Here is a 26,253-nt window from a genome sequence, read left to right as displayed (position 1 = left end):
GGATTGTACAATATTTGCCCATTATTCTTACAAAAATTGTTCAAACTCTGTCAAGTTGTTTGTTGATCATTGCTAGACAGCCATTTTCAAGTCTTGAGATTTAAAGCCAATTTGAGTAAAAACTTTAACTCGGCCAGTCAGGAACATCTACTGTTGTCTAGGTAAGCAATTCCAGTGTGTACGTTTTAGGTTAGTGTCCTGCTGAAAGGTGAATTCATCTCCCAGTGTCTGGTGGAAAGCAGACTGAACCAAGTTTTCCTCTAGGATTTTCCTGTGCTTAGCTCTACTCTGTATTTTTACCCCCCCCCCCCAAATCCACCACTACGCTTGAAAATATGAAGAGTGGTACTCAGTAATAAGTTGTATTTATAACACTTAAATATAACACCAAATATAACACTTTGTATTAAGGACAAAAAGTTAAATGCTTTGCCAAATTTTTTACAGTATTACTGTAGTGCCTTATTGATAACATAATGGGATGTTATGGAATAGTTTTCACTCTGTCAATTAAGTTAGTATTGTGGAGTAACTACAATGTTGTTGATCCATCCTCAGTTATCTACTATCACAGCCATTAAAACTTGTAACCATTTTAAAAATCACCATTGGCCTCATGGTGAAATCCTTGAGCGGTTTCTTTCCTCTCCGGCAACTGAGTTTGTAAGGACGCATATATCTTTGTTGTGACTGGGTTTATTGATACACGATCCAAAGTGTAATTAATAACTTCACCATGCTCAAAGGGATATTCAATGTCTGCTTTTTTATTTTATTTTTACCAATAGGTGCCTTTCTTTGAGAACTGTTGGAAAACCTCCCTGGTTGAATCTGTGCTTGAAATGAGTCATTTAAAAATCATGTTGAACACTATTATTGCACACACAGAATCCCATGCAACTTGATATGTGACTTGTTAAGCACATTTTTACACCTGATCTTATTTAGGCTTACCATAACAAAAGGGTTGAATACTTATTGACTCAAGACATTTTAGCCTTTAATTTTGAGTTAATGTCTAAAAACATAATTCCACTTTGACATTATGGGGTATTGTGATGTCATTATGGGGTATTGTGATGTCATTATGGGGTATTGTGTGTAGATCAGTGACACAAAATCAATTCCATTTTAAATTCAGGCTGTGAGAACAAAATGCGGAAAAAGTCAAGTGGTGGGAATACTTTCTGAAAGCACTGTTTTCAAATTGCTTATTGCCTCCAGCTCACATTGCCAAGCGGTGGGTGAGGCGCTGATAGACTGCCTACCGTTGCATATGCACTCAAATTGGAGGCGCACTTCAATTAAGGCATACCAGTTGAGAAATAAAAATAGGTATTTTTTATCGTGGCCATCAAAACTGTTAACACGCGATTGCATTTAGAATTGTTGCGTAATAACTGGGCGTATAACCTGGTTCAGCAACGAGCTGAACCAGGTTCTCAGCAGCAGCTCTGTCTGACAGGTGGTGTTCAGGTCAAAGTATCTGTATGCTGTGGCGTGTGATAAAAGACGACTAACGAAAATACAAAAACGCCAATTTAATTCCACTTAATTATGCACATTTACCTAGAAGGCCGATAAGCATGACCGGGCAAATGTATTTCCATCAATGGAAGAAAAAAATAAGCAATTTTTTGCAAATAGGATTCTTCCGGACAATTTGGCTGAGGCAAATTTTATTTATCGGCTTATTTTTTTTTTAGGGAGTGGGGCAAAAGCCGCCAATTACCAGTTTCTAGAAATCCTGTTGTGCGCACACACACACACACACACACACACACACACACACACACACACACACACACACACACACACACACACACACACACACACACACACACACACACACACAAACACACACACACACACACACACACACACACACACACACACACACACGTTACTGAACATATCTAGCCAGCCTAGATATGTTGACTCAGATCAGCAGAGTTCTGTACTCAATGTGAAGAAAATAGATAGATAATGAATAGAAGCTGAACAAGCTGATGAGTTACCCAAACAGGTAGTGGTAAAAACTAAGAGAAACAAACTAAATATATGACAAAATAAAACATTCAAATCTTATTTGACTTGTTAAAAAGCTTAAACAAACCAAAACGGTTTGTGGGTGAAAACGTAAGCAGAAAGACGAGCTCTTCTGTCGAGCATAAACATCTCACACAAACACGTACGTACGCACGTACGCACGCACGCACGCACGCACGCACGCACGCACGCACGCACGCACACACACACACAATGAATACCAACTAAAACACACCGCCACATCCACAATGCTAAATCAGAAAAAGTCTATTTTCTTTGTCTTTTGATTTATTTTTTATTTTTTTAAAGCTGTTCCTTTATAGAAACCCCAACTTGGAAATTACTCTGTCACCATCAAGCTGCTGGGGGTACCAACATCACCAACACTGTTGCTGGGCAACTGGGATGCAAACCACATCCTGGCCATCCGAGGCTGAGCGTGTGGCTCTGCGTCAAGGAGATTAGGGTGGGGTACCAATCCCCCATCTAATACACCAGAACCTGGTAACCCATCACCACAGCCTCCCTCCTTGCCACTACAGGGCCCCTCTCTGTGCTGCTCTAGGGTTACAGACAGATGTCAGTTAAACAGACACTCACACAGCCAGAGATAAGTCTTCAGTCAGGCTAGGGCCTTCCTCCACAGCCCTAACCTATATCCCTCTCTCTCTATTCCTTCTCTGCTCTGTCGTTTCCACAGAGGTAAATACTGCTGCTGGCCTTGAGAACACACTGCAGAAGTTATGAAGGCCGCACGGCTGGAATGGAGAAACCAGATAATAAACACACACTCACACACCTCCTCTCTCTCCTCTACCGTTCCTCCTGGTCCAGCCTTCCTGCATCTCTTAAAACTCTGCTCCTGTCCTCCCTCCTCCTTTCCTCTGAGAGAAGCAGTTATTAACACACACCTCACCACAACGAGAGGAGAAAAAGCTCTCAGACAATTCAACTCATTCCACCCCTCCAAAAAAAAAGAAGCTTTTTTAGTTTTCATTTGAGCTTTTCCACCAAAAAAAATGAGTTTCTCCTTCTTCTCTCTCTCCAACAGTCTTCTCTCCAACAGTCTTCTCTTCTGCTTTAGCGTATATTCTCCTTCTCCACTCGAAGGTGGTGTGGGAGGTGGCCAGCGGTTCTCAGCAGTTGATTGGTTGTCTGGGTGCTTTGGGCGTGGTCTGTGTGTGACCCGGTTCAGCCCACTTTGGCCCAGGTGAGGAAGGCAGGAATGTCCCTGACCGGCACATTCCTGGTCAGGGCTTTGACCCGCAGGTTACGGTCATCTGTCAGGAGAACCACCTCCCGACGCAAGCGCACCGGACCGTCTGGGAGAGAGGATAGAAGAGAGAGGAGGGGAGGTATGAGAGACGGAGGGAGGAGGGGAGGGAGGAGGGGAGGTATGAGAGACGGAAGGAGGAGGGGAGGTATGAGAGACGGAAGGAGGAGGGGAGGTATGAGAGACGGAAGGAGGAGGGGAGGGAGGAGGGGAGGTATGAGAGACGGAAGGAGGAGGGGAGGTATGAGAGACGGAGGGAGGAGGGGGGGTATGAGAGACGGAGGGAGGAGGGGAGGTATGAGAGACGGAGGGAGGAGGGGGGGTATGAGAGACGGAGGGAGGAGGGGGGGTATGAGAGACGGAGGGGAGGGAGGAGTAATGGTAGAAAAAATATAGTATAGACAGATTGTGCAACACAGGCATGAGTGTGTTGGTGGAAGGAGACAGCTACCTGTCTGTGCAGGCATCAAGCTTTTAGCCTCATCTTTGCAGTAGTGGAGACAGCAGGACAAGATGACATCATCATTGTTTCCCTGGAGGGGGGGGGGGGAGAGACCGGTGAATCTAAAGCTGAATTTCAAAGACAGTCCGGAATTGGATGAAATAGCATTGACTTGCAGTCAAAGACTGCTCCAAACTCTAATTCACATACAAGAGATGGTAAAATACTTGACAAGAGGATCTGGGGCACTTGGACACACGTTTAATATACACGTCACACACACACCTGTTGTCCGGAGGTGTCTTCGCTGCGGAAGGCGATAGACTCCAGTTGACTTCCTCTGCTGGTCAGCGCTCTGAGACAGGGCTCCCTGGCCTCGAACTCTCGCTCCAGAAACGCCACGGCAACCTTAGCCTTCTCCTGGACCGACCGAGCGTGGGTCGGTCCACCACCACCGGTGTTTCCACGACAACCACTGCCACCACGCCCACTGCCAGAGCCATCGCAGCTCTCCTGCCCCTTTGCCAGACCATCCAACTCTGTTATCACTGGAGGAGGGGAGGGAGAGAAGAGAGAGAAGAGGGGAGGGAGAGAGAAGAGGGGAGGGAGAGAGAAGAGGGAGAGAGAAGAGGAGGGAGAGAGAAGAGGAAGGAGAGAAGAGGGAAGAGAGAAGAGGGCAATGACATTACAGTCAGAACTAAACATTCCCCCAACTCCTAAAACCTGATATTGATGGCTGACTAACTGTCTCGCTCTCTGCTTGGGAAACATATGTTTACATTGCCAAAGCAAGTGGAATAGACAAAGGGAAATAAATAGTCAACATTACATTCACAAAAGTTGTAAAATAATCTAGACATTTCAAATGTTAGATTATTGGTTATGTACAAGTAGTTGAAGTATGAAAGAGAAAATACAAACACATAAATATAGGTTGTATTGGGGACAGACGGACAGAGCAGGGACAGACAGAGATGAGCAGGTAACAGAGGCAGGGCCTTACATTTGGCAGAAGTAATCAGGCTAGGCTAGGGTCGGCTAGGGTAGGGTCGGCTAGGGTCAGCTAGGCTAGAGTCGGAGAGGGTAGGGTCGGCTAGGGTAGGGTCAGCTAGGGTAGGGTCGGCTAGGCTTGGGTAGGTTTAGGCTTGGGTAGGGTCGGCTAGGGTAGGGTCGGCTAGGGTCGACTAGGCTTAGGTAGGGTCGGCTTGGGTCGGCTAGGCTTGGGTTTGGCTTGGGTAGGGTCGGCTAGGCTTGGGTAGGGTCGGCTAGGGTAGGGTCGGCTAGGGTAGAGTCGGCTAGGGTAGGGTCGGCTAGGGTAGGTAGAGTCGGCTAGGGTAGGATTAGGCTTGGGTAGGGTCGGCTAGGGTAAGGCTAGAGTAGGGTTAGGCTAGGGTCGGCTAGGGTAGAGTCGGCTAGGGTAGGGTCGGCTAGGCTTGGGTAGGGTTGGCTTGGCTAGGGTAGGTCGGCTAGGGTAGGTTCGGCTAGGGTAGGGTCGGCTAGGGCCTGAACGTGGGAATGGGTAGGGCTCAGGCTTACATGCCATGCCCGTGCAGGCCTCACATATGAGGGGCACCACCAGTATGGACCGTGCCTTCAGACAGTATTCATACCAGTTGACTTATTCCACATTATATGTTGAGTTACAGCCTGAATTAAACATTTATAAAAAATAATAATTATCTCACACACAATATCCCATGTTTTTAGAAATCAATACGTACAAAAGTTGACACACCTACTCATTCAAGGGTTTTTCTTTATTTTTACTATTTTCTCCATTGTAGAATAATATTGAAGACATCAAAACTATGAAATAACACATATGTAGTAACCAAAAAAAAGTGTTAAACAAATGAAAATATATTTTATATTTGGGATTCTTCAAAGTAGCCACCCTTTGCCTTGATGACAGCTTTGCACACTCTTGTCATTCTCTCAACCAGCTTCATGAGGTAGTCACCTGGAATGCATTTGATGTCTAAACTATTATTCTACAATGTAAAAATAGTAAAAAAATAAGTAAAAAAATACTTAAATGAGTTGGTGTGTCCATACTTTTGACTGGTATTGTAAGTACTAGAATGCTAGAATCACCTTTGGCAGCGATTACAGCTGTGAGTCTTTCTGGGTAAGTCTCTAAGAGCTTTGCACACCTGGATTGTACAATATTTGCACTTTTTCTTTTTTAAATTCTTCAAGCCCTGTCAAGTTGGTTGTTGATCACTGCTAGACAGCCATTTTCTAGTTTTGTCATAGATTTTTAAGTCAAAACTGTAACTAGACCACTCAGGAACATTCTGTCGTCTTGGTTTTGATTTTTATTTAACCTTTATTTAACTAGGAAAGTCAGTTAAGAACAAATTCTTATTTTCAATGACGGCCTAGGAACAGTGGGTTAACTGCCTTGTTCAGGGGCAGAACGACATATTTTACCTTGTCAGCTCGGGGATTCGATCTTGCAACCTTTCGGTTACTAGTCCAACGCTCTAACCACTAGGCTACACTCTAACCACGCCCCTACACTCTAACCACTAGGCTACCTGCCGCCCCTACACTCTAACCACTAGGCTACCTGCCGCCCCTACACTCTAACCACTAGGCTACCTGCCGCCCCTACACTCTAACCACTAGGCTACCTGCCGCCCCTACACTCTAACCACTAGGCCTACATCTGTTTTGCGCCTGCCGCCCCTACACTCTAACCACTAGGCTACCTGCCGCCCCTACACTCTAACCACTAGGCTACCTGCCGCCCCTACACTCTAACCACTAGGCTACCTGCCGCCCCTACACTCTAACCACTAGGCTACCTGCCGCCCCTACACTCTAACCACTAGGCTACCTGCCGCCCCTACACTCTAACCACTAGGCTACCTGCCGCCCCTACACTCTAACCACTAGGCTACCTGCCGCCCCTACACTCTAACCACTAGGCTACCTGCCGCCCCTACACTCTAACCACTAGGCTACCTGCCGCCCCTACACTCTAACCACTAGGCTACCTGCCCCCCTACACTCTAACCACTAGGCTACCTGCCGCCCCTACACTCTAACCACTAGGCTACCTGCCGCCCCTACACTCTAACCACTAGGCTACCTGCCGCCCCTACACTCTAACCACTAGGCTACCTGCCGCCCCTACACTCTAACCACTAGGCTACCTGCCGCCCCTACACTCTAACCACTAGGCTACCTGCCGCCCCTACACTCTAACCACTAGGCTACCTGCCGCCCCTACACTCTAACCACTAGGCTACCTGCCGCCCCTACACTCTAACCACTAGGCTACCTGCCGCCCCTACACTCTAACCACTAGGCTACCTGCCGCCCCTACACTCTAACCACTAGGCTACCTGCCGCCCCTACACTCTAACCACTAGGCTACCTGCCGCCCCTACACTCTAACCACTAGGCTACCTGCCGCCCCTACACTCTAACCACTAGGCTACCTGCCGCCCCTACACTCTAACCACTAGGCTACCTGCCGCCCCTACACTCTAACCACTAGGCTACCTGCCGCCCCTACACTCTAACCACTAGGCTACCTGCCGCCCCTACACTCTAACCACTAGGCTACCTGCCGCCCCTACACTCTAACCACTAGGCTACCTGCCGCCCCTACACTCTAACCACTAGGCTACCTGCCGCCCCTACACTCTAACCACTAGGCTACCTGCCGCCCCTACACTCTAACCACTAGGCTACCTGCCGCCCCTACACTCTAACCACTAGGCTACCTGCCGCCCCTACACTCTAACCACTAGGCTACCTGCCGCCCCTACACTCTAACCACTAGGCTACCTGCCGCCCCTACACTCTAACCACTAGGCTACCTGCCGCCCCTACACTCTAACCACTAGGCTACCTGCCGCCCCTACACTCTAACCACTAGGCTACCTGCCGCCCCTACACTCTAACCACTAGGCTACCTGCCCCCCTACACTCTAACCACTAGGCTACCTGCCTCCCTACACTCTAACCACTAGGCTACCTGCCGCCCCTACACTCTAACCACTAGGCTACCTGCCGCCCCTACACTCTAACCACTAGGCTACCTGCCGCCCCTACACTCTAACCACTAGGCTACCTGCCGCCCCTACACTCTAACCACTAGGCTACCTGCCGCCCCTACACTCTAACCACTAGGCTACCTGCCGCCCCTACACTCTAACCACTAGGCTACCTGCCGCCCCTACACTCTAACCACTAGGCTACCTGCCGCCCCTACACTCTAACCACTAGGCTACCTGCCGCCCCTACACTCTAACCACTAGGCTACCTGCCGCCCCTACACTCTAACCACTAGGCTACCTGCCGCCCCTACACTCTAACCACTAGGCTACCTGCCGCCCCTACACTCTAACCACTAGGCTACCTGCCGCCCCTACACTCTAACCACTAGGCTACCTGCCGCCCCTACACTCTAACCACTAGGCTACCTGCCCCCCCTACACTCTAACCACTAGACTACCTGCCCCCACTACACTCTAACCACTAGACTACCTGCCCCCCCTACACTCTAACCACTCGGCTACCTGCCGCCCCTACACTCTAACCACTAGGCTACCTGCCGCCCCTATACTCTAACCACTAGGCTACCTGCCCCCCCTACACTCTAACCACTAGGCTACCTGCCCCCCCTACACTCTAACCACTAGGCTACCTGCCCCCCCTACACTCTAACCACTAGACTACCTGCCCCCCCTACACTCTAACCACTAGGCTACCTGCCGCCCCTACACTCTAACCACTAGGCTACCTGCCGCCCCTACACTCTAACCACTAGGCTACCTGCCGCCCCTACACTCTAACCACTAGGCTACCTGCCGCCTCTACACTCTAACCACTAGGCTACCTGCCGTCCCTACACTCTAACCACTAGGCTACCTGCCGCCCCTACACTCTAACCACTAGGCTACCTGCCGCCCCTACACTCTAACCACTAGGCTACCTGCCGCCCCTACACTCTAACCACTAGGCTACCTGCCGCCCCTACACTCTAACCACTAGGCTACCTGCCGCCCCTACACTCTAACCACTAGGCTACCTGCCGCCCCTACACTCTAACCACTAGGCTACCTGCCGCCCCTACACTCTAACCACTAGGCTACCTGCCGCCCCTACACTCTAACCACTAGGCTACCTGCCGCCCCTACACTCTAACCACTAGGCTACCTGCCGCCCCTACACTCTAACCACTAGGCTACCTGCCGCCCCTACACTCTAACCACTAGACTACCTACCCCCCCTACACTCTAACCACTAGGCTACCTGCCGCCCCTACACTCTAACCACTAGGCTACCTGCCGCCCCTACACTCTAACCACTAGGCTACCTGCCGCCCCTACACTCTAACCACTAGGCTACCTGCCGCCCCTACACTCTAACCACTAGGCTACCTGCCGCCCCTACACTCTAACCACTAGGCTACCTGCCGCCCCTACACTCTAACCACTAGGCTACCTACCGCCCCTACACTCTAACCACTAGGCTACCTACCGCCCCTACACTCTAACCACTAGGCTACCTACCGCCCCTACACTCTAACCACTAGGCTACCTGCCGCCCCTACACTCTAACCACTAGGCTACCTGCCGCCCCTACACTCTAACCACTAGGCTACCTACCGCCCCTACACTCTAACCACTAGACTACCTACCGCCCCTACACTCTAACCACTAGGCTACCTGCCGCCCCTAAACTCTAACCACTAGGCTACCTGCCGCCCCTACACTCTAACCACTAGGCTACCTGCCCCCCTACACTCTAACCACTAGGCTACCTGCCGCCCCTACACTCTAACCACTAGGCTACCTGCCTCCCTACACTCTAACCACTAGGCTACCTGCCTCCCTACACTCTAACCACTAGGCTACCTGCCGCCCCTACACTCTAACCACTAGGCTACCTGCCTCCCTACACTCTAACCACTAGGCTACCTGCCGCCCCTACACTCTAACCACTAGGCTACCTGCCACCCCTACACTCTAACCACTAGGCTACCTGCCTCCCTACACTCTAACCACTAGGCTACCTGCCACCCCTACACTCTAACCACTAGGCTACCTGCCGCCCCTACACTCTAACCACTAGGCTACCTGCCTCCCTACACTCTAACCACTAGGCTACCTGCCTCCCTACACTCTAACCACTAGGCTACCTGCCGCCCCTACACTCTAACCACTAGGCTACCTGCCGCCCCTACACTCTAACCACTAGACTACCAGCCCCTACACTCTAACCACTAGGCTACCTGCCGCCCCTACACTCTAACCACTAGGCTACCTGCCTCCCTACACTCTAACCACTAGGCTACCTGCCGCCCCTACACTCTAACCACTAGGCTACCTGCCACCCCTACACTCTAACCACTAGGCTACCTGCCCCCCTACACTCTAACCACTAGGCTACCTGCCTCCCTACACTCTAACCACTAGGCTACCTGCCGCCCCTACACTCTAACCACTAGGCTACCTGCCTCCCTACACTCTAACCACTAGGCTACCTGCCGCCCCTACACTCTAACCACTAGGCTACCTGCCACCCCTACACTCTAACCACTAGGCTACCTGCCTCCCTACACTCTAACCACTAGGCTAGCTGCCGCCCCTACACTCTAACCACTAGGCTACCTGCCGCCCCTACACTCTAACCACTAGGCTACCTGCCGCCCCTACACTCTAACCACTAGGCTACCTGCCGCCCCTACACTCTAACCACTAGGCTACCTGCCGCCCCTACACTCTAACCACTAGGCTACCTGCCGCCCCTACACTCTAACCACTAGGCTACCTGCCGCCCCTACACTCTAACCACTAGGCTACCTGCCGCCCCTACACTCTAACCACTAGGCTACCTGCCGCCCCTACACTCTAACCACTAGGCTACCTGCCGCCCCTACACTCTAACCACTAGGCTACCTGCCGCCCCTACACTCTAACCACTAGGCTACCTGCCGCCCCTACACTCTAACCACTAGGCTACCTGCCGCCCCTACACTCTAACCACTAGGCTACCTGCCGCCCCTACACTCTAACCACTAGGCTACCTGCCGCCCCTACACTCTAACCACTAGACTACCTGCTCCCCCTACACTCTAACCACTAGACTACCTGCCCCCCCTACACTCTAACCACTAGACTACCTGCCCCCCCTACACTCTAACCACTCGGCTACCTGCCGCCCCTACACTCTAACCACTAGGCTACCTGCCGCCCCTACACTCTAACCACTAGGCTACCTGCCCCCCCTACACTCTAACCACTAGACTACCTGCCCCCCCTACACTCTAACCACTAGGCTACCTGCCGCCCCTACACTCTAACCACTAGGCTACCTGCCGCCCCTACACTCTAACCACTAGGCTACCTGCCGCCTCTACACTCTAACCACTAGGCTACCTGCCGTCCCTACACTCTAACCACTAGGCTACCTGCCGCCCCTACACTCTAACCACTAGGCTACCTGCCGCCCCTACACTCTAACCACTCGGCTACCTGCCGCCCCTACACTCTAACCACTAGGCTACCTGCCGCCCCTACACTCTAACCACTAGGCTACCTGCCGCCCCTACACTCTAACCACTAGGCTACCTGCCGCCCCTACACTCTAACCACTAGGCTACCTGCCGCCCCTACACTCTAACCACTAGACTACCTGCCGCCCCTACACTCTAACCACTAGGCTACCTGCCGCCCCTACACTCTAACCACTAGACTACCTACCCCCCCTACACTCTAACCACTAGGCTACCTGCCGCCCCTACACTCTAACCACTAGACTACCTGCCGCCCCTACACTCTAACCACTAGACTACCTGCCGCCCCTACACTCTAACCACTAGGCTACCTGCCGCCCCTACACTCTAACCACTAGGCTACCTGCCCCCCTACACTCTAACCACTAGGCTACCTGCCGCCCCTACACTCTAACCACTAGACTACCTGCCCCCCCTACACTCTAACCACTCGGCTACCTGCCGCCCCTACACTCTAACCACTAGGCTACCTGCCGCCCCTACACTCTAACCACTAGGCTACCTGCCCCCCCTACACTCTAACCACTAGGCTACCTGCCCCCCCTACACTCTAACCACTAGACTACCTGCCCCCCCTACACTCTAACCACTAGGCTACCTGCCGCCCCTACACTCTAACCACTAGGCTACCTGCCGCCCCTACACTCTAACCACTAGGCTACCTGCCGCCCCTACACTCTAACCACTAGGCTACCTGCCGCCTCTACACTCTAACCACTAGGCTACCTGCCGTCCCTACACTCTAACCACTAGGCTACCTGCCGCCCCTACACTCTAACCACTAGGCTACCTGCCGCCCCTACACTCTAACCACTAGGCTACCTGCCGCCCCTACACTCTAACCACTAGGCTACCTGCCGCCCCTACACTCTAACCACTAGGCTACCTGCCGCCCCTACACTCTAACCACTAGGCTACCTGCCGCCCCTACACTCTAACCACTAGGCTACCTGCCGCCCCTACACTCTAACCACTAGGCTACCTGCCGCCCCTACACTCTAACCACTAGGCTACCTGCCGCCCCTACACTCTAACCACTAGACTACCTACCCCCCCTACACTCTAACCACTAGGCTACCTGCCGCCCCTACACTCTAACCACTAGGCTACCTGCCGCCCCTACACTCTAACCACTAGGCTACCTGCCGCCCCTACACTCTAACCACTAGGCTACCTGCCGCCCCTACACTCTAACCACTAGGCTACCTGCCGCCCCTACACTCTAACCACTAGGCTACCTGCCGCCCCTACACTCTAACCACTAGGCTACCTACCGCCCCTACACTCTAACCACTAGGCTACCTACCGCCCCTACACTCTAACCACTAGGCTACCTACCGCCCCTACACTCTAACCACTAGGCTACCTGCCGCCCCTACACTCTAACCACTAGGCTACCTGCCGCCCCTACACTCTAACCACTAGGCTACCTACCGCCCCTACACTCTAACCACTAGACTACCTACCGCCCCTACACTCTAACCACTAGGCTACCTGCCGCCCCTAAACTCTAACCACTAGGCTACCTGCCGCCCCTACACTCTAACCACTAGGCTACCTGCCCCCCTACACTCTAACCACTAGGCTACCTGCCGCCCCTACACTCTAACCACTAGGCTACCTGCCTCCCTACACTCTAACCACTAGGCTACCTGCCTCCCTACACTCTAACCACTAGGCTACCTACCCCCCCTACACTCTAACCACTAGGCTACCTGCCCCCCTACACTCTAACCACTAGACTACCTGCCGCCCCTACACTCTAACCACTAGGCTACCTGCCGCCCCTACACTCTAACCACTAGGCTACCTGCCTCCCTACACTCTAACCACTAGGCTACCTGCCGCCCCTACACTCTAACCACTAGACTACCTGCCGCCCCTACACTCTAACCACTAGGCTACCTGCCGCCCCTACACTCTAACCACTAGGCTACCTGCCTCCCTACACTCTAACCACTAGGCTACCTGCCGCCCCTACACTCTAACCACTAGGCTACCTGCCACCCCTACACTCTAACCACTAGGCTGCCTGCCCCCCTACACTCTAACCACTAGGCTACCTGCCTCCCTACACTCTAACCACTAGGCTACCTGCCGCCCCTACACTCTAACCACTAGGCTACCTGCCTCCCTACACTCTAACCACTAGGCTACCTGCCGCCCCTACACTCTAACCACTAGGCTACCTGCCACCCCTACACTCTAACCACTAGGCTACCTGCCTCCCTACACTCTAACCACTAGGCTACCTGCCGCCCCTACACTCTAACCACTAGGCTACCTGCCACCCCTACACTCTAACCACTAGGCTACCTGCCGCCCCTACACTCTAACCACTAGGCTACCTGCCTCCCTACACTCTAACCACTAGGCTACCTGCCTCCCTACACTCTAACCACTAGGCTACCTGCCGCCCCTACACTCTAACCACTAGACTACCAGCCCCTACACTCTAACCACTAGGCTACCTGCCGCCCCTACACTCTAACCACTAGGCTACCTGCCTCCCTACACTCTAACCACTAGGCTACCTGCCGCCCCTACACTCTAACCACTAGGCTACCTGCCACCCCTACACTCTAACCACTAGGCTACCTGCCCCCCTACACTCTAACCACTAGGCTACCTGCCTCCCTACACTCTAACCACTAGGCTACCTGCCGCCCCTACACTCTAACCACTAGGCTACCTGCCTCCCTACACTCTAACCACTAGGCTACCTGCCGCCCCTACACTCTAACCACTAGGCTACCTGCCACCCCTACACTCTAACCACTAGGCTACCTGCCTCCCTACACTCTAACCACTAGGCTACCTGCCGCCCCTACACTCTAACCACTAGACTACCTGCCGCCCCTACACTCTAACCACTAGGCTACCTGCCGCCCCTACACTCTAACCACTAGGCTACCTGCCTCCCTACACTCTAACCACTAGGCTACCTGCCGCCCCTACACTCTAACCACTAGGCTACCTGCCACCCCTACACTCTAACCACTAGGCTGCCTGCCCCCCTACACTCTAACCACTAGGCTACCTGCCTCCCTACACTCTAACCACTAGGCTACCTGCCGCCCCTACACTCTAACCACTAGGCTACCTGCCTCCCTACACTCTAACCACTAGGCTACCTGCCGCCCCTACACTCTAACCACTAGGCTACCTGCCACCCCTACACTCTAACCACTAGGCTACCTGCCTCCCTACACTCTAACCACTAGGCTACCTGCCGCCCCTACACTCTAACCACTAGGCTACCTGCCACCCCTACACTCTAACCACTAGGCTACCTGCCGCCCCTACACTCTAACCACTAGGCTACCTGCCTCCCTACACTCTAACCACTAGGCTACCTGCCTCCCTACACTCTAACCACTAGGCTACCTGCCGCCCCTACACTCTAACCACTAGGCTACCTGCCGCCCCTACACTCTAACCACTAGGCTACCTGCCGCCCCTACACTCTAACCACTAGGCTACCTGCCTCCCTACACTCTAACCACTAGGCTACCTGCCGCCCCTACACTCTAACCACTAGGCTACCTGCCACCCCTACACTCTAACCACTAGGCTACCTGCCCCCCTACACTCTAACCACTAGGCTACCTGCCTCCCTACACTCTAACCACTAGGCTACCTGCCGCCCCTACACTCTAACCACTAGGCTACCTGCCTCCCTACACTCTAACCACTAGGCTACCTGCCGCCCCTACACTCTAACCACTAGGCTACCTGCCACCCCTACACTCTAACCACTAGGCTACCTGCCTCCCTACACTCTAACCACTAGGCTAGCTGCCGCCCCTACACTCTAACCACTAGGCTACCTGCCGCCCCTACACTCTAACCACTAGGCTACCTGCCGCCCCTACACTCTAACCACTAGGCTACCTGCCGCCCCTACACTCTAACCACTAGGCTACCTGCCGCCCCTACACTCTAACCACTAGGCTACCTGCCGCCCCTACACTCTAACCACTAGGCTACCTGCCGCCCCTACACTCTAACCACTAGGCTACCTGCCGCCCCTACACTCTAACCACTAGGCTACCTGCCGCCCCTACACTCTAACCACTAGGCTACCTGCCGCCCCTACACTCTAACCACTAGGCTACCTGCCGCCCCTACACTCTAACCACTAGGCTACCTGCCGCCCCTACACTCTAACCACTAGGCTACCTGCCGCCCCTACACTCTAACCACTAGGCTACCTGCCGCCCCTACACTCTAACCACTAGGCTACCTGCCGCCCCTACACTCTAACCACTAGGCTACCTGCCGCCCCTACACTCTAACCACTAGACTACCTGCTCCCCCTACACTCTAACCACTAGACTACCTGCCCCCCCTACACTCTAACCACTAGACTACCTGCCCCCCCTACACTCTAACCACTCGGCTACCTGCCGCCCCTACACTCTAACCACTAGGCTACCTGCCGCCCCTACACTCTAACCACTAGGCTACCTGCCCCCCCTACACTCTAACCACTAGACTACCTGCCCCCCCTACACTCTAACCACTAGGCTACCTGCCGCCCCTACACTCTAACCACTAGGCTACCTGCCGCCCCTACACTCTAACCACTAGGCTACCTGCCGCCTCTACACTCTAACCACTAGGCTACCTGCCGTCCCTACACTCTAACCACTAGGCTACCTGCCGCCCCTACACTCTAACCACTAGGCTACCTGCCGCCCCTACACTCTAACCACTCGGCTACCTGCCGCCCCTACACTCTAACCACTAGGCTACCTGCCGCCCCTACACTCTAACCACTAGGCTACCTGCCGCCCCTACACTCTAACCACTAGGCTACCTGCCGCCCCTACACTCTAACCACTAGGCTACCTGCCGCCCCTACACTCTAACCACTAGGCTACCTGCCGCCCCTACACTCTAACCACTAGGCTACCTGCCGCCCCTACACTCTAACCACTAGACTACCTGCCGCCCCTACACTCTAACCACTAGGCTACCTGCCGCCCCTACACTCTAACCACTAGACTACCTACCCCCCCTACACTCTAACCACTAGGCTACCTGCCGCCCCTACACTCTAACCACTAGACTACCTGCCGCCCCTACACTCTAACCACTAGGCTACCTGCCGCCCCTACACTCTAACCACTAGGCTACCTGCCCCCCTACACTCTAACCACTAGGCTACCTGCCGCCCCTACACTCTAACCACTAGGCTACCTACCCCCCCTACACTCTAACCACTAGGCTACCTGCCCCCCTACACTCTAACCACTAGACTACCTGCCGCCCCTACACTCTAACCACTAGGCTACCTGCCGCCCCTACACTCTAACCACTAGACTACCTGCCGTCCCTACACTCTAACCACTAGACTACCTGCCGCCCCTACACTCTAACCACTAGGCTACCTGCCGCCCCTACACTCTAACCACTAGACTACCTGCCGCCCCTACACTCTAACCACTAGGCTACCTGCCGCCCCTACACTCTAACCACTAGGCTACCTGCCTCCCTACACTCTAACCACTAGGCTACCTGCCGCCCCTACACTCTAACCACTAGACTACCTGCCGCCCCTACACTCTAACCACTAGACTACCTGCCGCCCCTACACTCTAACCACTAGACTACCTGCCGCCCCTACACTCTAACCACTAGACTACCTGCCGCCCCTACACTCTAACCACTAGGCTACCTGCCTCCCTACACTCTAACCACTAGGCTACCTGCCGCCCCTACACTCTAACCACTAGACTACCTGCCGCCCCTACACTCTAACCACTAGACTACCTGCCGCCCCTACACTCTAACCACTAGACTACCTGCCGCCCCTACACTCTAACCACTAGACTACCTGCCGCCCCTACACTCTAACCACTAGGCTACCTGCCGCCCCTACACTCTAACCACTCGGCTACCTGCCGCCCCTACACTCTAACCACTAGGCTACCTGCCTCCCTACACTCTAACCACTAGGCTACCTGCCGCCCCTACACTCTAACCACTAGACTACCTGCCGCCCCTACACTCTAACCACTAGACTACCTGCCGCCCCTACACTCTAACCACTAGACTACCTGCCGCCCCTACACTCTAACCACTAGACTACCTGCCGCCCCTACACTCTAACCACTAGGCTACCTGCCTCCCTACACTCTAACCACTAGACTACCTGCCGCCCCTACACTCTAACCACTAGGCTACCTGCCTCCCTACACTCTAACCACTAGGCTACCTGCCGCCCCTACACTCTAACCACTAGACTACCTGCCGCCCCTACACTCTAACCACTAGACTACCTGCCGCCCCTACACTCTAACCACTAGACTACCTGCCGCCCCTACACTCTAACCACTAGACTACCTGCCGCCCCTACACTCTAACCACTAGGCTACCTGCCTCCTCTACACTCTAACCACTAGACTACCTGCCGCCCCTACACTCTAACCACTAGACTACCTGCCGCCCAGTGTATATTTGGCCTTGTGTTTAAGGTTATTGTCCTGATGTAAGGTGAATGTCTCCCAGTGTCTGTTGGAAAGCAGACAACCAGGATTTTGCCTGTGCTTAGATCTATTCCGTTTATTTTTATCCTAAAATAACTCCCTAGTCCTTGCCGATGACAAGCATACCCATAACATGATGCAGCCACCACCATGCTTGCCCCAAACATAATACTTTATATTCAGGACATAAAGTTATTTTTTTTTGCAGTTTTACTTTAGTGCCTTATTGAAAACAGGATGCATGTTTGGGTATATTTGAATTCTGTACAGGCTTCCTTCTTTTCACTCTGTCATTTAGGTTCGTATTGTGGAGTAACTACAATGTTGTTGATCCATCCTCATGTCACATGCCACAGCCATTAAACTCTGTAACTGTTTTAAAGTCAGATTAGCCTTGTTAAAATCCCCAGCTACGATGAATGCAGCCTCAGGGTGTGTGGTTTCCAGTTTACAAAGAGTCAGATAAAGTTCGTTCAGGGCCATCGATGTGTCTGCTTGGGGGGGAATATATACGGCTGTGATTATAATCGAAGAGAATTCCCTTGGTAGATAATGCGGTCGACATTTGATTGTGAGGAATTCTAAGTCAGGTGAACAGAATGACTTGAGTTCCTGTATGTTGTTATGATCACACCACGTCTCGTTAATCATAAGGCATACCCCCCCGCCCCTCTTCTTACCAGAAAGATGTTTGTTTCTGTCGGCGCGATGCGTGAAGAAACCAGCTGGCTGCACCGACTCCGTTAGCGTCTCTTGAGTGAGCCATGTTTCCGTGAAGCAGAGAACGTTACAATCTCTGATGTCCCTCTGGAATGTTACCCTTGCTCGAATTTCATCAACCTTATTGTCAAGAGACTGGACATTGGCGAGTACTATGCTAGGGAGTGGAGCGCGATGTGCCCGTCTCCGAAGCCTGACCAGGAGACCGCTACGTTTGCCCCTTTTACGGCGTCGCTTAGGGTCGCCGGCTGGGATCAGATCCATTGTATTGGGTGGAAGGCAAAACACTGGACCCGCTTCGGGAAAGTCATATTCCTGGTTGTAACGATGGTGAGTTGACGTTGCTCTTATATTCAGTAGTTCCTCCCGACTGTATGTAATGAAACCTAAGATTACCTGGGGTACCAATGTAAGGATACACCATCCAAAGTGTAATTAATATCTTCACTATGCTCAAAGGGATATTCAATGTCTGCTTTTCCAAACGTTTACCTATTCAGCAATAGGTGCCCTTCTTTGGCTTTGGAAAACCTCCCTGGTCTTTGTGGTTGAATCTGTATTTGAAATTCACTGCTCGACTGAGGGACCTTACAGATAATTATATGTCTTGGGGTAGTCGTTCTAAAATCATGTAAAAAAACTATTTTTGGACACAGTGAGTGTGCAATAATACTGACTTATAATTATTATGTGACTTGTTAAACTTATTTAGGCATAACAAAGGGGTTGAATACTTATTGACTCAGTTTTTCACTTTCAATTAATTTGTAAATATTTCTACAAACATAATTCCACTGTGACATTATTGGGTATAGGTCAGCGACACAAAATCTACATTTAATCAATTTAAAATTCGGGCTGTATGTGGAAAAAGTCAACATACGTCCCAGACTGAAGTGTTTTGGTGAGGCGGTCGATGAATTCACTGTATGTTTGTTCGTGTGTGGTAGTTACCTATGAGGGGCACCACCACAATGTACGTCCCAGACTGCAGCAGTGTCTTGAGGCCGGTGAGGTGGTCGATGAAACCGTTGGTGTCGGGGACCAGGAAAAGAGGCCGCACCTCTAACTCCAACTGACCACACGTCTGTAACACCGCCTGGACAGAGGGAACACACACACACACACGTTACAAATCAAAAGCAAATCACATTTTATTTGTCACATGCGCCGAATACAACAGACCTTACAGTGAAATACTTACTTACGAGCCCCTAACCAACAATGCAGTTAAAACATTTGTTATATGAATAAGAATGAAAAGTAATTAAAGAGCAGCAATAAAATAACAATAGTGAGACTATATACAGGGTGTTACGGTACAGAGTCAATGTGGAGGTTATATACAGGGGGTATCGGTACAGAGTCAATGTGGAGGTTATATACAGGGTGTTACGGTACAGAGTCAATGTGGAGGTTATATACAGGGTGTTACGGTACAGAGTCAATGTGGAGGTTATATACAGGGGGTATCGGTACAGAGTCAATGTGGAGGCTATATACAGGGTGTTACAGTACAGAGTCAATGTGGAGGCCATATACAGGGGGTACCGGTACAGAGTCAATGTGGAGGCTATATACAGGGGGTACCAGTACAGAGTCAATGTGGAGGTTATATACAGGGGGTACCAGTACAGAGTCAATGTGGAGGCTATATACAGGGGGTACCGGTACAGAGTCAATGTGGAGGTTATATACAGGGGGTACCAGTACAGAGTCAATGTGGAGGCTATATACAGGGGGTTCCAGTACAGAGTCAATGTGGAGACTATATACAGGGGGTACCGGTACAGAGTCAATGTGGAGGCTATATACAGGGGGTACCGGTACAGAGTCAATGTGGAGGCTATATACAGGGGGTACCAGTACAGAGTCAATGTGGAGGCTATATACAGGGGGTACCGGTAGAGAGTCAATGTGGAGGCTATATACAGGGGGTACCGGTACAGAGTCAATGTGGAGGCTATATACAGGGGGTACCGAGTCAATGTGGAGGCTATATACAGGGTGTTACGGTACAGAGTCAATGTGGAGGCTATATACAGGGGGTACCGGTAGAGAGTCAATGTGGAGGCTATATACAGGGTGTTACGGTACAGAGTCAATGTGGAGGCTATATACAGGGGGTACCGGTAGAGAGTCAATGTGGAGGCTATATACAGGGTGTTACGGTACAGAGTCAATGTGGAGGCTATATACAGGGTGTTACGGTACAGAGTCAATGTGGAGGCTATATACAGGGGGTACCAGTACAGAGTCAATGTGGAGGCTATATACAGGGGGTACCAGTACAGAGTCAGTGTGGAGGCTATATACAGGGTGTTACGGTACAGAGTCAATGTGGAGGCTATATACAGGGGGTACCAGTACAGAGTCAATGTGGAGGCTATATACAGGGGGTACCGGTACAGAGTCAATGTGGAGGCTATATACAGGGGGTACCGGTACAGAGTCAATGTGGAGGCTATATACAGGGTGTTACGGTACAGAGTCAATGTGGAGGCTATATACAGGGGGTACCAGTACAGAGTCAATGTGGAGGCTATATACAGGGGGTACCGGTACAGAGTCAATGTGGAGGCTATATACAGGGGGTACCGGTACAGAGTCAATGTGGAGGCTATATACAGGGGGTACCAGTACAGAGTCAATGTGGAGGCTATATACAGGGGGTACCGGTACAGAGTCAATGTGGAGGCTATATACAGGGGGTACCAGTACAGAGTCAATGTGGAGGCTATGTACAGGGGGTATCGGTACAGAGTCAATGTGGAGGCTATATACAAGGGGTACCGGTACAGAGTCAATGTGCGGGGGCACCGGTTAGTTGAGGTAATATGTACATGTAGGTAAAGTTATTAAAGTGACTATGCATAGATGATGACAACAGAGAGTAGCAGTGGTGTAAAAGAGGGGAGGGGGGCAATGCAAATAGTCTGGGTAGCCATTTGATTAGGTGTTTAGGAGTCTTATGGCTTGGGGGTAGAAGCTGTTTAGAATCCTCTTGGACTTAGACTTGGCGCTCTGGTACCGCTTGCCATGCGGCAGCAGAGAGAACAGTTTATGACTGGAGTGGCTGGAGTCTGACAATTTTTAGGGCCTTCCTCTGACACCGCCTGGTATAGAGGTCCTGGATGGCAGGAAGCTTGGCCCCAGTGATGTACTGGGCCATTCGCACTACCCTCTGTAGTGCGTTGCGGTCGGAGGCCGAGCAGTTGCCATACCAGGCAGTGATGCAACCCGTCAGGATGCTCTCGATGGTGCAGCTGTAGGATCTGATGACCCATGCCAAATCTTTTCAGTCTCCTGAGGGGGAATAGGTTTTGTCGTGCCCTCTTCACGACTGTCTTGGTGTGTTTGGGACCATGTTAGTTTGTTGGTGATGTGGACATCAAGGAACTTGAAGCTCTCAACCTGCTCCACTACAGCCCCGTCGGTGAGAATGGGGGCGTGATCGGTCCTCTTTTTCCTGTAGTCTACAATCATCTCCTTGGTCTACATAAAGTATACTAGGGACCGGGTGATACCAGTATCACAATAGTTGTTAGAATCGTGACAAGGAAACAAAACAGGAAGTGGATTTAACTTCCAACAGGACCTTATGTTGTAAACAAACATCATTATGTTGTCATTCAGTCATGTTGATTTATTTTCCAGGCTATAGAACACAATATGTTACATACAGCAGGTTTTAAAAGACCAAAGAGTTTTGGTCTGCTTTGTGTTTTCATTTCTGGCTATGGAAAACATATTGCGACACACACACACACACACACACACATACATTCACACACACCTTACAAGGCACACACACACACACACACACACACACACACACACACACACACACACACACACACACACACACACACACACACACACACACACACACACACACACACACACACACACACACACACACACACACACACACACCTTACAAGGCACATTCACACACACCTTACATGGCACATACACATACATACATTCACACACACCTTACAAGGTACACACACACACACACACACACACCTTACAAGGCACATTCACACACACCTTACATGGCACATACACACACACCTTACATGGCACATACACACACACCTTACATGGCACACACACACACACACACACACACACACACACACACACACACACACACACACACACACACACACACACACACACACACACACACACACACACACACACACACACACACACACCTTACATGGCACATACACATACATACATTCACACACACCTTACAAGGCACACACACCTTACAAGGCACATTCACACACACCTTACATGGCACACGCACACACACACACACACACACACACACACACACACACACACACACACACACACACACACACACACACACACACACACACACACACACACACACACACACACATACACACCTTACAAGGCACATTCACACACACCTTACATGGCACATACACATACATACATTCACACACACCTTACAAGGTACACACACACACACACACACACACACCTTACAAGGCACATTCACACACACCTTACATGGCACATACACACACACCTTACATGGCACATACACACACACACACACACACACACACACACACACACACACACACACACACACACACACACACACACACACACACACACACACACACACACACACACACACACACACACACCTTACATGGCACATACACATACATACATTCACACACACCTTACAAGGCACACACACACACACCTTACAAGGCACACACACACACACACACACACACACACCTTACAAGGCACATTCACACACACCTTACATGGCACATACACATACATACATTCACACACACCTTACAAGGCACACACACCTTACAAGGCACATTCACACACACCTTACATGGCACACACACACACACACACACACACACACACACACACACACACACACACACACACACACACACACACACACACACACACACACACACACACACACACACACACACACACACACACACACACACACACACGTAGGCAGGTAAAGACCCACATCAAATCAGGACAACACATGTCTGCAGAATCCCCAGATGTGTGTGTGTACCTATGTATAGTCTGTGTGTGTGTATATATATAGTGTGTGTTTACTGTAGTGTGTGTTACCTGTATCTTGTCCCTGCGTCTCTGCTGCTCAGACAGTTTATACTGTAGTGAGTGTATATAGTGTGTTTATAGTGTGTGTATATAGTGTGTGTATAGTGTGTGTTACCTGTATCTTGTCCCTGCGTCTCTGCTGCTCAGCCAGTTTGTTAGTGAGGGCGCTGCGTCTGGCCCGGAGCTCTCGGATGTCATCCTCACTGCCATCATCATCACCGTCCGACACAGACGACTCCGCCTCCACGATGACGTCATCACTCTGCGACACAGCAACAAAAGAGAAGGACATGTTACAAAACTGAGAGACACACACACTCTCTCACACACACTCTCACACACACACACACACACACACACACACACACACACACACACACACACACACACACACACACACACACACACACACACACACACACACACACGACTCCGCTAACCGAGGTCTTCACGAAGGTGACTAGTTGCTAGATGATAACTGACCATTTACATGGAAGTCAATGTTGTGAGATTCAGCATTAAAACACCGTTGAACCAGCTATGTTGTTGTTTGGATAAAAGCCAGTGACACACAGGGGACGGAGACGGACACACCTCTCTCTCTGTCTGCGAGTCCTGTCTGCTGCGCGCGTCGCCGGGGCGCCCGGGTTGGGGAGAGGTTGCCATGGAGACGTACTTCCCTCCTTTAAAAGCCAGGAGAGGTTCTTCCTGTCCACATAGAGCCTCCAGGAAATACTTCAATACTGTTACCCTTTTACAGTCTGCTGCTATCGCCTAGAGAGAGGGAGAGCAGGGGGGAGAGGGAGAGCAGGGGGGAGAGGGAGAGAAGGGGGGAGAGGGAGAGAAGAGGGGAGAGGGAGAGAAGGGTGGAGAGGGCGAGAAGGGGGGAGAGAGGGCGAGAAGGGGGGAGAGAGGGAGAGAAGGGGGGAGAGAGGGAGAGAAGGGAGGGATTGAGAGAAGGGGGAGAGGGCGAGAAGGGGGGAGAGAAGGGGGGAGAGGGGGGGAAGGGGGGAGAGAAGGGGGAGAGGGAGAGAATATTGGTCTACTGATATGATTTTGTGATTGTGTGTGTTAGTGTGTGTGTGTGGTGTATAAACTCACTGTATCCCCGGTGCAGTCTACGTAGCAGGGTTCCTGCGGGGCTGCGAGCAGCGGGACGAAGCCGGCCAGTAGCCTGTCCTCCTCCAATAGCAGCAGACGGAGCTCTTCATCCCCCTCCCCTCCGTCCCCGTCTGCCTTGTACAGCGGCGCCTCGCCGTGGTCGACACGCGCCAACGCATTACACAGGTCTGCCAGGCTACGCCACACATCAAGACTACAGCTACAGGGGGAGAGAGAGGAGAGTGTGTGTGTGTCAGTGTGTCCCTTAGAATCTTTTAAATTAAAGGTCTATTACGTTTGCAATTGAGTGCCAATTCCACCCACCCAGGCAACAAACAGGGGAAAAAAGAGCTCATTGTGTGTGTGTGTGTGTGTGTGTGTGTGTGTGTGTGTACTTACTCTATACGGCAAGGTGGAGGATTCCATTGGTTGGGGTGTCCAAGCATCCAATCAGACCAGACCTTGACGCTGGGCAGCAGCTCCCTCAGGTCCAATGGGAAGGCAGAAACTCTCACCAGCCCTTCCTCCCCCTCTTCTCTCTCCTCCTCCGGAATGGGCTCTGAGTGAGTGAGATTTAGCAAATGAGTGAGTGCTTAAAGAATTAGCAAGTGAGTGGCGATCTACTTCGATCCAGAGGCTAACAAGGAGGCTACTCCTAGCACGGTGCATCCGAATAAACAGTGCCTCTTCTCAGGATCCCAACAAGGTCGTTTGGCTCAGGGCTCTCCATCCCCAAATATTTACTGTGGCAACAGTGCTCTCAAGTGGCTCGGTCAATGGTGGGGGCAAGTTAACTTCTTCTGGCTGCAAGCCCTAAGTCGGGATCAATATGACAACAGCCACTTCAAGTGCAGGGCGCAAAATTCAAAATATATTTTTTTGAAATATTTAACTTTCACACATTAACAAGTCCAATACAGCAAATGAAAAGGTACACATCTTGTGAATCCAGCCAACATGTCCGATTTTTAAAATGTTTTACAGCGAAAACAGCACGTATATTTATGTTAGCTCACCACCAAATACAAAAAAGGACAGACATTTTTCACAGCACAGGTAGCATGCACAAAGCCAACCTAACTAACCAAGAACCAACCAAACTAACCAACAAACAACTTCATCAGATGACAGTCTTATAACATGTTATTCAATAAATCTATGTTTTGTTCGAAAAATGTGCATATTTCAGGTATAAATCATAGTTTACATTGCAGCTACAATCAGAAATTGCACCGAAAGCAGCCATAATAATTACAGACACCAACGTCAAATACCTAATTACTCATCATAAAACATTTCTGAAAAATACATAGTGTACAGCAAATGAAAGACAGGCATCTTGTGATTCCAGCCAATATTTCCGATTTATTAAGTGTTTTACAGCGAAAACACAATATAGCGTTATATTAGCTTACCACAATAGCCAGAAACACAAGCCATTTCCCAGTAGCAAAAGTTAGCGATCGTAACAAAC

At 51.2% G+C, this 26,253-nt stretch overlaps 1 protein-coding gene across 1 annotated transcript; it reads right to left on the bottom strand.

Annotated features, from left to right (window-relative positions):
- Positions 1–1,853: 1,853 nt before the first annotated feature.
- LOC120048611 (telomerase-binding protein EST1A-like) lies at positions 1,854–25,633 on the bottom strand. The gene is made up of 8 exons (XM_038994743.1): positions 25,179–25,633; positions 24,780–24,999; positions 24,273–24,452; positions 23,794–23,940; positions 19,470–19,614; positions 4,050–4,312; positions 3,774–3,855; positions 1,854–3,371 (listed from the first exon to the last, which is right to left on the bottom strand). The coding sequence occupies exons 1-8, from the start codon at positions 25,223–25,225 to the stop codon at positions 3,241–3,243; spliced, it is 1,215 nt and encodes a 404-aa protein (XP_038850671.1). The 5' UTR covers positions 25,226–25,633; the 3' UTR covers positions 1,854–3,240.
- Between the last annotated feature and the right edge of the window lie 620 nt (positions 25,634–26,253).

The sequence above is a fragment of the Salvelinus namaycush genome, chromosome 1 (assembly GCF_016432855.1).
Source record: "Salvelinus namaycush isolate Seneca chromosome 1, SaNama_1.0, whole genome shotgun sequence".
Lineage (NCBI taxonomy): Eukaryota > Metazoa > Chordata > Actinopteri > Salmoniformes > Salmonidae > Salvelinus > Salvelinus namaycush.
This window is presented reverse-complemented; position numbering and strand designations above follow the sequence as displayed.